At 45.3% G+C, this 17715-nt stretch overlaps 1 protein-coding gene across 3 annotated transcripts in view; it reads right to left on the bottom strand.

Moving 5' to 3' along the window:
* LOC106588997 (CUB and sushi domain-containing protein 3) overlaps positions 1-17715 on the bottom strand; it is a 746396-nt gene that overhangs the window by 262599 nt on the left and 466082 nt on the right. For all 3 annotated transcript variants that reach the window (XM_045709277.1, XM_014178612.2, XM_014178611.2), the window contains 8 exons: positions 13918-14244; positions 12431-12625; positions 8772-8910; positions 8301-8488; positions 6747-6935; positions 3799-3915; positions 2681-2896; positions 1240-1428 (listed from right to left, as the gene is read on the bottom strand). In XM_045709277.1, the coding sequence (XP_045565233.1) occupies positions 1240-1428; positions 2681-2896; positions 3799-3915; positions 6747-6935; positions 8301-8488; positions 8772-8910; positions 12431-12625; positions 13918-14244 (1560 nt within the window). The remainder of the gene's footprint in view (positions 1-1239; positions 1429-2680; positions 2897-3798; positions 3916-6746; positions 6936-8300; positions 8489-8771; positions 8911-12430; positions 12626-13917; positions 14245-17715) is intronic.

Here is a 17715-nt window from a genome sequence, read left to right on the forward strand (position 1 = left end):
TCTCCAGAGGGTAGTGCGGTCTGCACAACGCATCACCAGGACAAACTACCTGCCCTCCAGGACACCTACACCACCCGATGTCACAGGAAAGCCAAAAAGATCATCAAGGACAACAACCACCCGAGCCACTGCCTGTTCACCCCGCTATCATCCAGAAGGCGAGGTCAGTACAGATGCATCAAAGCTGGGACCGAGAGACTGAAAAACAGCTTCTATCTCAAGGCCATCAGACTGTTAAACAGCCATCACTAACATAGAGAGGCTGCTGCCAACATACGGACTCAAATCTCTGGCCACTTCAATAAACATACTTAATAAAGGTATCACTAGTCACTTTAAATATCGCCACTTTAATAATGTTGACATAGAGGTAACACTAGTCACTTTAAATAATGCCACTTTTAATAATGTTTACATGTCCTACATTACTCATCTCATTTTTATACTGTATTCTACACCATCTACTGCATCTGCCTATGCCAGCGCTCATCCATATATTTCTATATACATATTCTTATTCATCCCTTTACATTTGTGTGTATTTGTGTGTATAAGGTAGTTGTTGTGAATTTGTTAGATTACTTGTTAGATTTTACTGCATAGTCGGAACTAGAAGCACAAGCATTTCGCTACACTCGTATTAACATCTGCTAACCATGTGTATGTGACCAATACAATTTGATTTAAGTTTATTTGTCTCTCCCTCCATCCATCCATCCATCCATCTGCCTGTCTGTTTCTGTGTGTGTCTGTGGGTTTACTATGACATATCTTAAACAGAGTACCCTCTCCTCCTGTTGTGCCTTCCTACTCCTTCTTAGAACTCAACAAGCAAGGAAACGTTCATGGTGTTCCTCAACCCTGCTCCTGAAGAGCCACAGAATTGCAGGGTTTTGTCCCACCTCAGCAGCGCAACACCTGATTCAGCTTATCAAGCCGTTGATTGAAGATAAGTTGATTATTTGAATTAGGTGTGATGGCACTAAGCTGAGACTAAACATAGAAAAGTAAGGCTATGTCAGGAAAAGGTACTAGCTGTCAAATCCTTGCTACCTCGGTCTTTGCTTCCTCAATAATTCCTCTCAAAGGGATCTTGGATCAATTCTTCCAATGCAGTACGATTTTTTCAGACACAGCCCAGCACTGAGTATCACTGTAATCAGCTCTACAGTAATGTCTCAACAACCACAAGCTTTATAACAATAGTTGTAAGGGAAATGAAAGCAGGAGACTACATACCCACACACCTAGGCAGAGGTGCGCTCCACATGCGCCTCCCTCCTCCAAGGCAGATGACCTCTGGCACTCCCTCCAGTCGGTAGCCCATGTTGCAAGAGAACGTCAGGGTGTCCCCGATGCTGAAGCTGTAGCCGTTCCTCCGGCCAAACTGTGGCATCCCCGGGTCCTCACAAGGCTCCAAGTTGTATTCTGAAGAAGCAGGAAGTTGTGTCAAGTCAAACTTTTCCGATCATGTACACTCAATGATGGTTTGTTTGAATGCAGTCCATACTCCAAGTTGTATTAATAGGGCTCTGGTCAAAAAGTAGTGCACACTACAGCCCCATAGGGCACTGGTCAAAAGTAGTGCACTATAAAGGGAATAGGGTGCCATTTGGGAACCAAACAACCTGTGAAGTAGATCCACATCCACATGTCATGGGATTGTTTGACTGCACTGTATACTCCAAGTCATGTCAAGAAGGTAATGACATAATGTCAAGTGATACTCTCGATAAGTAGTGTACCTGTCATCTGTCTCTCACATTCAAATCGATGGAGTTTGTTTGAGTGCAGTGCATACTCAAAATAATACAATTCTAAAGTGAGGAATAATATAGACGTTTGTTATTCATTGATTAGTGACTTTACGGCTTTTGAAGTCTGCCTAAAAGTGATTGTATCTGCCTTCTAAATGTATGCAATGCAAATGCATTATTCATCAACGCTATGGCTTCGGATCAAAACTTTCTCATGTCTAGATTTACATGTGTCAGCATTCCTGTGATGATGCCACCAAACACACACACAATGAATACACACACACACACAAACACACACAAACACACTGTTAAATGCCATCAACAAACCATGTCAACATCTATCTTTTTTATGTCTCAGAAGGGGTGACATCCTGAAGGACACTTAAGGATTTATAAAGGTACAATATGTTTCTATATGACCCCAAAACACTTCAGGGATGACTAACTGAAAGGTATTGAAGATGTGTGTCTCTGGGGTGAGGCAGGACTAGTTCAAGGGGATGTCAGAACGCTGGACAGAGCACTGGAGGCATGTGAAGCTAGGCGGAAAGAAGCTCTCAGTCCGCTAGGAGACTTTAATAAGCAGAAACAGCAAAGAGACTGCCCCATCAATCTCTATTTCTCCCTGTCTCTCTTTCTTTCTTTCTTTCTCCCTCTCTCTCTCTTTTTCCCTCTATCTCAAACACACATCTGTCTCTTACCCAAGGTCTTGGAGGATCAACTACCTCGCTTTTCCACCAAGGTGCATGAATTGACCAGCAACACTGAAGTACAGAGGAGATTCAGCAACACACACACGCACAAGCACACTCACACACACGCACCCCACACACACACACACGCACCCCACACACACACACACACACACACACCGATACACACCCTACACACACACCGACACACACACTCCTCCTACTCACCAGAGAAGGTAATATTGAATCCCTCGTAGGATATAGAAAAGTCAGATATAAATCGCAGTTGGGCCTTGAAGTTCCCGTAGAGTCCTGCATTGGTGTGGGAGGGCAGCTCATTACCCGTGAGGCGCGCCAGGGGCTGGACGAAGCTTCCATTCTCTGTGATGAGCAGATAGTCATGGTGATCTTCCAGGTGGAAGGTGTTGAAGGTGAATTGGACTCCTATTGGGACAAACACAAAGGTGTTCAGCCAATAATAAGCTAGGTCTAGAGGTGCACAGCCAATAATAAGCCAGGTCCAGAGGAGAACATCCAATACTATGGTTCAAGCTACCTGTCAGCCTTCCCTGATTAAATGATCAAATTCAATGAAACGAAGGCATAATCTGAGAGGAGAAAAGCCAAGTGGAGATAGAGAGTGGACTTAATCTCATTACATTCAAAGTTGAGGTCAGTTCATATAAAAAGAGGGCTCTGGATTTTCTTTTCTTAAAGGAGGGGGATGATAGAGAGACTGCATTTCAATTCGCAGCGATTATTCAGAGAAACATAATGGTCGTCCATATTGAATATCTTAGCAGACATGGGAAATTAAAATTACAAAGAATTTTCATTCTCAACCCAGAGCCTTGTATTATAATGATATTTCAGAGAGATGGGCTGGGCTGGGAAGAGGACCTATAGTGAATCAGTATTCATGTCCCACAATGCCTTTCACCAAGCTGCTGATAAAGTGAATAGGAGTCGATTTTTCTGTTTATTAATTCATATATAATTCTACAGTATCAACATTTGTACGTATTGTTTGCCTGTCTCTCTTAATTCAATCATTTATATATGTTATATATCTGTAGACAGAATAGCTGTCTATGTCAAAAAGAGTTATGATGGGTCACAAAAATACTTCAGGTTTGTAGTACCATAAGAACATTGTGTGATTATAGGCAGAATAGAATTCGAGTGTTAGCTACCTAGGAACATTCAATATATATTCTCAAACTTGATTTAAAAGTCAGCACCTATGTTGTTTGCTAATTCCAGACATGGATGGCTCTGTCTTGACTGGACAGCTTGGGGGCCATTCTAGACTAATAGGGAAGGGAGCTAAGCTAACCAAGGCTTACCTTTGCCGTGGCTGACCTCCACAGTCCAGGTACAGTTGAGTGAGCTGGGATACACCTCAGGATATCCAGGGGACAGGATGGTGCCGCCGGGCCCTCGCACATCCCCTCCACACAACGCTGGGGAACAAAGATGGGTTTTTTTGCCGAGTTTTTTGTTTTTGCAGAGAACAGAAATATGCCAGTGTTTCTATGTCAAACAGTTTTGTTATATTTCAGTCTTCTGTGATGTATATAAAGTGTAATATTTTTCAACTGTATTTCTGACATGTTAGAGGTGTCTTCTTTTTTTCAATCCCATAACTGTGTGCAATGTGTATACTTCTGTTTTAAAGTAGATTCGTTAAAGACGACCAAGAAACACTCTGTGTGACCCTGATTTAGCCCACTGCAGTAAAAGGTTAACTCAGCCCTCTGAGTCACACAAACAACCCGAGCGGGTGGAAGCACAGCGTCAGCGATGCAGGAACTCTTGGAGCAGATTGAGGGGTTAAGTGCCTTGCTTAAGGGGGCTACGGCAGCCATGTTAAATCATGGACAAACAGTAACCCTCAGTGTAAAGCGAAGTCAGTTTGGCACGTTTTATCTGATGTGATGCTGTTCTGTAACTCTTGAGGGAGATTGAGGAAATGAAACCTCTCTTCTTCTCTTCCTCCTCTCAACCTCTCCTCTCTTCCTTCTCAGTATGCACTAGTACTAATCTGTCCCAGACAGATGCAGTTCTGTATCAATAATGAATGGAGCAACTTAATAGGCTTTGTATTAAGCACTTAATACAAAGCCTTCTCGTACAGGGAAATGTGGACAACTACATTGATCTTATTCTGTTCCTTACTCCTCTCTCTCTCTCTCTCTCTCTCTCTCTCTCTCTCTCTCTCTCTCTCTCACTTTCTCTCTCTCTTTCCCCTTCCCCCTCTCCCTCTCTCTCTTTATATCTCTCACTCTATCTCTCTCACTCTCTCCTCACTATCTGAGCAAGAAACGAACTGAACAAGATGTTTCACTATGACATGCTGTGCCCTCAATTTGTATATTGAAGAACCCAGAAAATCAACATTTCAGCACATCAGGACCCTCATTTGTATGCCCTGGCATGGAGACCACATTCTCCCCACTATTCCACTTAGGTCAGATTCCGCAACCCTCCACCCCCCTCCCTCTTACCCCCAATGCATACATAAAAGCCTTCAGAGTCATAACAGGAGGCAGGTGAGGTGAGATGACAAGCTATAGCGCAGGTAAAAGGTGCTCCCGGATCCCTAATCTGGTGAGGAGATCAGTTCCTATCAGGCCAAGCAGCCATCACAGCAAATTGCCTCTGTGATTCACCTGCACATACAGCCTAATGACCTGGCATTGAATTGCATTGTCTCAGTTTAGCTTACTCCCTGGACAAGAAAATAGATCTCTGAAATCTAAACACGGAGAGATGAACGAGCTAAAAGGTTTTGTCAGTCCCAGAGTCGCTGGGCTGATTCTCTTTCACCTGGCAGCCAATTTACATGAACTGTCATTGACTCAAGTATTGAACAACCACTCTTGTAGGCTACATTTCTCAGCACAAAACACAATTCAAACCTTCATTGGTTTTGTCAATAGGCAGTTTGGCGCTATCTTTGGCATCATATAATATGAGAGAATATTTAAACTAATCGAGGCTTGTTGAAAGTGATTCCTCAAGATTTGATAGCTCAAGATTTGATAGCTCAAGATTTGATACTCAAGATTTGATAAGATTTGATAGCTCAAGATGTCCTGGAGAGAAACCCTCCTGTAGGTTTTCACACCAACCCTGTTCCTGGAGAGCTACCGTGCTGTAGGTTTTAACTCCAAACCTGTTCCTGGAGAGCTACAAACCTGTAGGTTTTAACTTCAACTCTGTTTCTGGAGAGCTACAAACCTGTAGGTTTTAACTTCAAACCAGTTCCTGGAGAGCCACCCTCCTGTAGGTTTTAACTTCAAACCTGTTCCTGGAGAGCTATAAACCTGTAGGTTTTAACTTCAAACCTGTTCCTGGAGAGCTACAAACCTGTAGGTTTTAACTTCAAACCTGTTCCTGGAGAGCTACAAACCTGTAGGTTTTAACTTCATCCCTGTTCCTGGAGAGCCACCCTTCTGTAGGTTTTAACTTCAAACCTGTTCCTGGAGAGCTACAAACCTGTAGGTTTTAACTTCATCCCTGTTCCTGGAGAGCCACCCTTCTGTAGGTTTTAACTTCAACCCTGTTCCTGGAGAGCCACCCTTCTGTAGGTTTTAACTTCAAACCTGTTCCTGGAGAGCTATAAACCTGTAGGTTTTAACTTCAACCCTGTTCCTGGAGAGCCACCCTTCTGTAGGTTTTAACTTCAACACTGTTCCTGGAGAGCTACAAACCTGTAGGTATTAACTTCAAACCTGTTCCTGGAGAGCCACCCTCCTGTAGGTTTTCACTCCAACCCCAGCTGTAACTAACCTGATTCAGCTTATCAACCAGCTAATTATTATAATCAGGTGCGCTAGATAACCTACAGGATGGTAGCTCTCCAGGAACAGAGCACTAGCCTGGTGGTCAGATATGTACTATGGAGAGCACTGATCTAGAGTAGATCACTAGCCTGGTGGTCAGATATGTACTATGGAGAGCCCTGATCTAGAGTAGATCACTAACCTGGTGGTCACATATGTACAATACAAACTACTTTAGCCCACTTCTTATGTGTTCAGCACCACAATGACCACGACATGTGAGTAACGCACAAACACATCTGGTAAACAGGCTAGTAGGATTCTGCCACAATCTTGGTCACGATGGCTACTGTCCATACCATGAAAAATAAACAGAGACCTGCACACTATCGAATGCTTCCGCAGTTCATGACTTAGCCTAATGTACCCTGCACCTGAAAGTCACTGGATGTGCATACCTAAACTCGTTTTGGAAATGATTTAAACTGGTATGAACTGGTTCGTACCATCACAGGTGGGCAGAGGGTGGCTCCACCAGTGGTTTTTCTCACAGACCAGAGGTTCCTCGTGGCTTAGCCTGTATCCAGGGTCACAGCCGAATGACACAGTCGAACCGATGGTGAAGTCTTGACCGTAACGCAACCCGTTGACAGGGAAGCCTGGGTCCTGGCAGGAGTAGGTGTCCACGGTCACGCCTGAAGATTAAAATGTTATGGGGTCAACAACATCAAACGTCTCATACAGGGAATATGAAGCTGTAACAATTTGAAATCATTGTTAGAGCTAAAACTATGGGTAGGGCTAGGAATTTGTTCTGACCAAATGATCTGACCAGGAACACCTGGGTCCCTACACTAGACTAGTACTATGGTAGATGATCTGACCTGGAACACCTGGGTCACTACACTAGACTAGTACTATAGTAGATTATCTGACCTGGAACACCTGGGTCACTACACTAGACTAGTACTATGGTAGATGATCTGACCAGGAACACCTGGGTCACTACACTAGACTAGTACTATGGTAGATGATCTGACCTGGAACACCTGGGTCACTACACTAGACTAGTACTATGGTAGATGATCTGACCTGGAACACCTGGGTCACTACACTAGACTAGTACTATGGTAGATGATCTGACCTGGAACACCTGGGTCACTACACTAGACTAGTACTATGGTAGATGATCTGACCTGGAACACCTGGGTCACTACACTAGACTAGTACTATGGTAGATGATCTGACCTGGAACACCTGGGTCACTACACTAGACTAGTACTATGGTAGATGATCTGACCTGGAACACCTGGGTCACTACACTAGACTAGTACTATGGTAGATGATCTGACCTGGAACACCTGGGTCACTACACTAGACTAGTACTATGGTAGATGATCTGACCTGGAACACCTGGGTCACTACACTAGACTAGTACTATGGTAGATGATCTGACCTGGAACACCTGGGTCACTACACTAGACTAGTACTATGGTAGATGATCTGACCTGGAACACCTGGGTCACTACACTAGACTAGTACTATGGTAGATGATCTGACCTGGAACACCTGGGTCACTACACTAGACTAGTACTATGGTAGATGATCTGACCTGGAACACCTGGGTCACTACACTAGACTAGTACTATGGTAGATGATCTGACCTGGAACACCTGGGTCACTACACTAGACTAGTACTATGGTAGATGATCTGACCTGGAACACCTGGGTCACTACACTAGACTAGTACTATGGTAGATGATCTGACCTGGAACACCTGGGTCACTACACTAGACTAGTACTATGGTAGATGATCTGACCAGGAACACCTGGGACACTACACTAGACTAGTACTATGGTAGATGATCTGACCTGGAACACCTGGGTCACTACACTAGACTAGTACTATGGTAGATGATCTGACCTGGAACACCTGGGTCACTACACTAGACTAGTACTATGGTAGATGATCTGACCTGGAACACCTGGGTCACTACACTAGACTAGTACTATAGTAGATGATCTGACCTGGAACACCTGGGTCACTACACTAGACTTACTCTCATAGATGATCTTAAATCCACTGTTGGAGCGGCTGTTGTCGGTGGTGAAGAGCATGTACAGGTGGTTAGTACTGCTGAACAGGAACTGGGGCACCTGGGTACCGTTGAATGAGCCGACCAGAGGAGAGAGCAGGTTGGGCCCATCGTGGATCTCCAGGAAGTCATAGCCCAGCTCTGTCTGAAACCTGGACCAATGACAGAGGAGGAATTATGAAATATACACATTTTATTTACTTGTGATAATACATAGTCAGTGCTACAGTTGCATAAACTTCGATTAAGTCTACTACTGCACTAAAAAGCACTTTCAAAGGAGACTTTCTAAATATACAATAAATAAGCAATAAGATTCCATTATGGGTGCATTCATTGATGCAGAAATCCATTCTCCGTACTCAACAGTTTGGGAATGCTAATAGAATAAAATAGAATACATTGAACAACTTTAATGATATAATGGACAAGTACTTGTCAAAGGTGATCTTGATGGAGCGTCCGGGCTCGGTCTCGATGACCCACTCACAGCTGAGGGAGCCCTTATAGTATCCAGGCCACCCTGGGGACAGGATTACCCCACTGGGAGAGGAGAAGTGGCCTCCGCAGGGGGCTACGGAGGGGAGGGGGGGAGAGAGATTTTTAAGAGAGAGAGTTTTAAATAACTCAAAATGCCCAGTTTAATGATCTAATCTGGCAAACAGTATCATACAGCGTACTGTACATGCTAACATGAGGCTCTTTATTCCTACTCCATATGAGTGATGTCACCACAGCATCAGGGATGTAAGGTGCAGGGTGAATGACTGACAGGAAGTCAGATTGAAGGTGACTGCTTGGCCTACAGTACCCTTGTTTCCTGTCCCCGATCCCCAGGTGTCCCTAAGCCTTCCCTAGTATCCTACAACACACAGGTGAGTGTCCTCTAGTATCCTACAACACACAGGTGAGTGTCCTCTAGTATCCTACAACACAGGTGAGTGTCCTCTAGTATCCTACAACACAGGTGAGTGTCCTCTAGTATCCTACAACACAGGTGAGTGTCCTCTAGTATCCTACAACACACAGGTGAGTGTCCTCTAGTATCCTACAACACAGGTGAGTGTCCTCTAGTATCCTACAACACACAGGTGAGTGTGCTCTAGTATCCTACAACACACAGGTGAGTGTCCTCTAGTATCCTACAACACAGGTGAGTGTCCTCTAGTATCCTACAACACACAGGTGAGTGTCCTCTAGTATCCTACAACACACAGGTGAGTGTCCTCTAGTATTCTACAACACAAGTGAGTGTCCTCTAGTTTCCTACAACACAGGTGAGTGTCCTCTAGTATCCTACAACACACAGGTGAGTGTCCTCTAGTATCCTACAACACACAGGTGAGTGTCCTCTAGTATCCTACAACACACAGGTGAGTGTCCTCTAGTATCCTACAACACACAGGTGAGTGTCCTCTAGTATCCTATAACACACAGGTGAGTGTCCTCTAGTATCCTACAACACACAGGTGAGTGTCCTCTAGTATCCTCCAACACACAGGTGAGTGTCCTCTAGTATCCTACAACACAGGTGAGTGTCCTCTAGTATCCTACAACACACAGGTGAGTGTCCTCTAGTGTCCTACAACACAGGTGAGTGTCCTCTTGTATTCTCCAACACAGGTGAGTGTCCTCTAGTATCCTACAACACAGGTGAGTGTCCTCTAGTATCCTACAACACACAGGTGAGTGTCCTCTAGTATCCTACAACACACAGGTGAGTGTCCTCTAGTATCCTACAACACAGGTGAGTGTCCTCTAGTATCCTACAACACACAGGTGAGTGTCCTCTAGTATCCTACAAAACAGGTGAGTGTCCTCTAGTATCCTCCAACACACAGGTGAGTGTCCTCTAGTATCCTACAATACAGGTGAGTGTCCTCTAGTATCCTACAACACACAGGTGAGTGTCCTGTAGTATCCTCCAACACACAGGTGAGTGTCCTCTAGTATCCTCCAACACACAGGTGAGTGTCCTCTAGTATCCTACAACACACAGGTGAGTGTCCTCTAGTATCCTACAACACACAGGTGAGTGTCCTCTAGTATCCTACAACACAGGTGAGTGTCCTCTAGTATCCTACAACACACAGGTGAGTGTCCTCTAGTATCCTACAACACACAGGTGAGTGTCCTCTAGTATCCTCCAACACACAGGTGAGTGTCCTCTAGTATCCTACAACACAGGTGAGTGTCCTCTAGTATCCTACAACACAGGTGAGTGTCCTCTAGTATCCTACAACACAGGTGAGTGTCCTCTAGTATCCTACAACACAAGTGAGTGTCCTCTAGTATCCTACAACACAGGTGAGTGTCCTCTAGTATCCTACAACACAGGTGAGTGTCCTCTAGTATCCTACAACACACTGGTGAGTGTCCTCTAGTATCCTACAACACAGGTGAGTGTCCTCTAGTATCCTACAACACACAGGTGAGTGTCCTCTAGTATTCTACAACACACAGGTGAGTGTCCTCTAGTATCCTACAACACAGGTGAGTGTCCTCTAGTATCCTACAACACAGGTGAGTGTCCTCTAGTATCCTACAACACAGGTGAGTGTCCTCTAGTATCCTCCAACACACAGGTGAGTGTCCTCTAGTATCCTACAACACAGGTGAGTGTCCTCTAGTATCCTCCAACACACAGGTGAGTGTCCTCTAGTATCCTACAACACAGTTGAGTGTCCTCTAGTATCCTACAACACACAGGTGTGTGTCCTCTAGTATTCTACAACACACAGATGAGTGTCCTCTAGTATCCTACAACACAGGTGAGTGTCCTCTACTATCCTACAACACACAGGTGAGTGTCCTCTAGTATCCTACAACACAGGTGAGTGTCCTCTAGTATCCTACAACACAGGTGAGTGTCCTCTAGTATCCTACAACACAGGTGAGTGTCCTCTACTATCCTACAACACACAGGTGAGTGTCCTCTAGTATCCTACAACACAGGTGAGTGTCCTCTAGTATCCTCCAACACAAGTGAGTGTCCTCTAGTATCCTACAACACACAGGTGAGTGTCCTCCAGTATCCTCCAACACACAGGTGAGTGTCCTCTAGTATCCTACAACACACAGGTGAGTGTCCTCTAGTATCCTCCAACACAAGTGAGTGTCCTCTAGTATCCTACAACACACAGGTGAGTGTCCTCTAGTATCCTACAACACAGGTGAGTGTCCTCTAGTATCCTACAACACACAGGTGAGTGTCCTCTAGTATCCTACAACACAGGTGAGTGTCCTCTAGTATTCTACAACACACAGGTGAGTGTCCTCTAGTATCCTACAACACACAGGTGAGTGTCCTCCAGTATCCTCCAACACACAGGTGAGTGTCCTCTAGTATCCTACAACACAGGTGAGTGTCCTCTAGTATCCTACAACACAGGTGAGTGTCCTCTAGTATCCTACAACACACAGGTGAGTGTTCTCTAGTATCCTACAACACAGGTGAGTGTCCTCTAGTATCCTACAACACAGGTGAGTGTCCTCTAGTATCCTACAACACACAGGTGAGTGTCCTCCAGTATCCTCCAACACACAGGTGAGTGTCCTCTAGTATCCTCCAACACACAGGTGAGTGTCCTCTAGTATCCTACAACACACAGGTGAGTGTCCTCTAGTATCCTACAACACACAGGTGAGTGTCCTCTAGTATCCTCCAACACACAGGTGAGTGTCCTCTAGTATCCTACAACACACAGGTGAGTGTCCTCTAGTATCCTACAACACACAGGTGAGTGTCCTCTAGTATCCTACAACACACAGGTGAGTGTCCTCTAGTATCCTACAACACACAGGTGAGTGTCCTCTAGTATCCTACAACACACAGGTGAGTGTCCTCTAGTATCCTCCAACACACAGGTGAGTGTCCTCTAGAATCCAATCCGCTTACACTCACTTAGACTTTTGTCTGTGTCAGGAACAGGGTAATTACCCTAAAATACATGCATGTACGGACGTGCACATGTACACGCAGGCACACACACGTACACGCAAACATGCACTCACACACGCATGGGCACACACCTACACACACCCACACAAACACACCCAGTCTCTCCTCTCCCCAGGAAGAGCAGGATAATTACCTTCACATTTAGGGATGGGTCCGCTCCACATCACCTTGCCGTTGTCCAGCTCACAGGTGATGGTCTGGGCCCCCTGGGTCTTGATGAAGCCGTCCTCACAGATCACTGAGATGGAGCTGCCCAGCTGGAAGTTGTCCCCGAAGCGCCTCGCATTTATCGGGATGCCCGGGTCGGGACACTCGTTGTGGCCGAACGCTGAAAACACAAATGTTTTGATTTCGCTTTGCCAGATGTAACCGTGCTGCTAACTGATTTACTTCCTTGTCTGTCCCTGTCGCCTTACTGGGCTCCAACCAGTGATCTTCTGATCGTACACCCATGTAACTGCTAGCTTGAAAACCTACAAACCAGTTGTGCCACGGAAAATCATCTGATTAAATGGCACCATTGGTGACATTTCAAGCTGTGGGGTGAGTTTATCCGGTACAATCTATCCCACATATTTTGTATTTGAGATGCCTGAGCGGTTGGGGCGAGGCTAGTTGTGGTCTGAGTTGGTTGCTCAAATCTAGAGTAGACAAACAGAACCCAACACTTCACTTCTAGTGACACCAGCATAGATTAAGCATAGACCTTGTAACAAAGGGGATGTTGAAAGGGCTCTAGCGTTAAGCATTAAGAGACTCAAGAAGATAGTCGAGGGCACTTCACGACATGAAAACAACCACTTTCCCCTTCTAAAGGGTGTTTATTATTTCCCTTGTAGTGCTAGTGACCTCAAAGCTATTTTTTCAGAACTTTATGAAGCATAGAGGGGATTTAATCCCTGAAGGAAGATGTCTTCCAACTAAATTGGCCTTAAACTCTTGTTACCATAGCCTCGCAGGTCAAGTCAGACTGACTGACTGATGGATGTCTTGTGACAGAAAGCCCCCCAGTTGAACATAACATCAGTGCAACATTGTTCAATCATGTCACTGACAGTTCCTTACTAAAATAACATGGAGTCTGGTTGTCAATCAGAAAGGCCAGCTCCTAAGATTGTTCCTAATGACTTGGGCCTTATTTGCACAAAGGATTTCATGGCCTCTTTTTTTCCCCACATTCTTTTGACAGAAGTGATGGATTGGCGTGACATTTTGCGTCTCCTTCAGAAAGCAACAGTTACGAGGCCATTTTGAAAAGGATAACCATAACCGTGAGGGCAAAGTCGATTGGGTGGAAATTGATTAAGCCCTTATGTGATAACAAAAAACAATTGACACAGATATGAGATAGGCCAGGGTAGGACAAATATCAAAAGGATTCAATCAGGACAAAATATACAGGACTATAGTCATCACTGTAAAGTCACCACAAGGTGCCACAAAATGAAAGATATAGCCACAGCTAACATTACCAAGGGCCAAACTTAATTGCACTTGGTTTATGGCAGAGTAACCATGGAAACAGCACAACATGGGTTCAACTGAAATGAGCCCTAATCAACTAACATGGTCAAATCAAACGAAGAACAGCACAGAACGCAATATCAAGGTGAAACCTACTGCTGTAGGTGATGTTGAACCCTCGTCCAGCCATGGAGTGGTCCGCCTGGAACTCCAGCCTCAGTATGTTAGTGTTACTGTCGAGGTGGGAGGGGTACTCGGCCCCCGAGAAGCGTCCCAGGACGGTGGCGTCCAGCAGCTCGCCGTCCTTCACGGTGAGGAAGTCGTAAGGCGCCTCCAGGTCAAAGTCGTTGAAGGCCAGGTGGATGCGGCTGCCGGGTTCCGATAGGATCAGCCACACGCAGTTCATGTTGTTGCTGTAGCCTTCTGGGTAGTCGGGTGATAGGACCGTGCCCATTGGCGCCGTGAAGTTGGACAGGCATGGAACTGTGGAGGAGAGGGATGGGCGCGAAGAGAAAAGACGGCGTGAATGCACTTCATAATGCCTGGAACTGAATGTAGCAGAAATTGATGAAACATCTGTCAATATGGTATCAACATCATATTCAACAGGGATCAGGTTTCACTGGTTTTGAATACAGAAATGCAGTGATAAGACACTGACATAAATGTAGATTGATATAGGAGACAAGACACTACCCTCTACCAAGACACTACCCTCTACCAAGACACTACCCTCTACCAAGACACTACCCTCTATCAAGACACTACCATCTACCAATACACTACCCTCTACCAAGACACTACCCTCTACCAAGACACTACCATCTACCAAGACACTACCCTCTACCAAGACACTACCCTCTACCAATACACTAACCTCTACCAAGACACTAACCTCTACCAAGACACTAACCTCTACCAAGACACTAACCTCTAGCAAGACACTACCCTCTACCAAGACACTAACCTCTACCAAGACACTAACCTCTAGCAAGACACTACCCTCTACCAAGACACTAACCTCTACCAATACACTAACCTCTACCAAGACACTAACCTCTACCAAGACACTACCCTCTACCAAGACACTACCCTCTACCAAGACACTACCCTCTACCAAGACACTACCCTCTACCAATACACTACCCTCTACCAAGACACTACCCTCTACCAAGACACTAACATCTACCAAGACACTACCCTCTACCAATACACTACCATCTACCAAGACACTAACCTCTACCAAGACACTAACCTCTACCAATACACTACCATCTACCAAGACACTACCCTCTACCAATACACTACCAAGACACTACCCTCTACCAAGACACTAACCTCTACCAAGACACTACCCTCTACCAAGACACTAACCTCTAGCAAGACACTACCCTCTACCAAGACACTAACATCTACCAAGACACTACCCTCTACCAAGACACTACCAAGACACTACCCTCTACCAAGACACTACCCTCTACCAAGACACTACCAAGACACTACCCTCTACCAAGACACTACCCTCTACCAAGACACTACCCTCTACCAAGACACTACCCTCTACAGATGCACTACCCTCTACCAAGACAATAACATCTACCAAGACACTACCCTCTACCAATACACTACCCTCTACCAAGACACTAACATCTACCAAGACACTACCCTCTACCAAGACACTAACATCTACCAAGACACTACCCTCTACCAATACACTACCCTCTACCAAGACACTAAACTCTACCAAGACACTAACCTCTACCAATACACTACCCTCTACCAAGACACTAACCTCTACCAAGACACTAACCTCTACCAATACACTACCCTCTACCAAGACACTAACCTCTACCAAGACACTAACCTCTACCAAGACACTACCCTCTACCAATACACTACCCTCTACCAAGACAGTACCCTCTACCAAGACACTACCCTCTACCAAGACACTACCCTCTACCAAGACACTACCCTCTACCAATACACTACCCTCTACCAATACACTACCCTATACCAAGACACTACTATCTACCAAGACACTACCCTCTACCAATACACTACCCTCTACCAATACACTACCAAGACACTACCCTCTACCAAGACACTAACCTCTACCAAGACACTACCCTCTACCAAGACACTACCCTCTACCAAGACACTACCCTCTACCAAGACACTAACCTCTAAAAATACACTAACCTCTACCAAGACACTACCCTCTACCAAGACACTAACCTCTACCAATACACTACCCTCTACCAAGACACTACCCTCTACCAAGACACTAACCTCTAGCAAGACACTACCCTCTACCAAGACACTAACATCTACCAAGACACTACCCTCTACCAAGACACTACCAAGACACTACCCTCTACCAAGACACTACCCTCTACCAAGACACTACCAAGACACTACCCTCTACCAAGACACTACCCTCTACCAAGACACTACCCTCTACCAAGACACTACCCTCTACAGATGCACTACCCTCTACCAAGACAATAACATCTACCAAGACACTACCCTCTACCAATACACTACCCTCTACCAAGACACTACCCTCTACCAATACACTACCCTCTACCAAGACACTAACCTCTACCAAGACACTAACCTCTACCAATACACTACCCTCTACCAAGACACTAACCTCTACCAAGACACTAACCTCTACCAATACACTACCCTCTACCAAGACACTAACCTCTACCAAGACACTAACCTCTACCAAGACACTACCCTCTACCAATACACTACCCTCTACCAAGACAGTACCCTCTACCAAGACACTACCCTCTACCAAGACACTACCCTCTACCAAGACACTACCCTCTACCAATACACTACCCTCTACCAATACACTACCCTATACCAAGACACTACTATCTACCAAGACACTACCCTCTACCAATACACTACCCTCTACCAATACACTACCAAGACACTACCCTCTACCAAGACACTAACCTCTACCAAGACACTACCCTCTACCAAGACACTACCATCTACCAAGACACTAACCTCTACCAAGACACTACCAAGACACTACCCTCTACCAAGACACTACCCTCTACCAATACACTACCCTCTACCAAGTCACTACCCTCTACCAAGACACTACCCTCTACCAAGACACTAACCTCTACCAAGACACTACCATCTACCAAGACACTACCCTCTACCAATACACTACCCTCTACCAAGACACTACCATCTACCAAGACACTAACCTCTACCAAGACACTACCCTCTACCAAGACACTACCCTCTACCAAGAGAATAACCTCTACCAAGACACTACCATCTACCAAGACACTACCCTCTACCAATACACTACCCTCTAACAAGACACTACCCTCTATCAAGACACTACCCTCTACCAATACACTACCATCTACCAATACACTACCCTCTACCAAGACAGTACCCTCTACCAAGACACTACCCTCTACCAAGACACTACCCTCTACCAAGACACTACCCTCTACCAATACACTACCCTCTACCAATACACTACCCTATACCAAGACACTACTATCTACCAAGACACTACCCTCTACCAATACACTACCCTCTACCAATACACTACCAAGACACTACCCTCTACCAAGACACTAACCTCTACCAAGACACTACCCTCTACCAAGACACTACCCTCTACCAAGACACTACCCTCTACCAAGACACTACCCTCTACCAAGACACTAACCTCTAAAAATACACTAACCTCTACCAAGACACTACCCTCTACCAAGACACTAACCTCTACCAATACACTACCCTCTACCAAGACACTACCCTCTACCAAGACACTACCATCTACCAAGACACTAACCTCTACCAAGACACTACCAAGACACTACCCTCTACCAAGACACTACCCTCTACCAATACACTACCCTCTACCAAGTCACTACCCTCTACCAAGACACTACCCTCTACCAAGACACT

This window comes from Salmo salar, chromosome ssa27, assembly GCF_905237065.1.
Source record: "Salmo salar chromosome ssa27, Ssal_v3.1, whole genome shotgun sequence".
Taxonomy (NCBI): domain Eukaryota; kingdom Metazoa; phylum Chordata; class Actinopteri; order Salmoniformes; family Salmonidae; genus Salmo; species Salmo salar.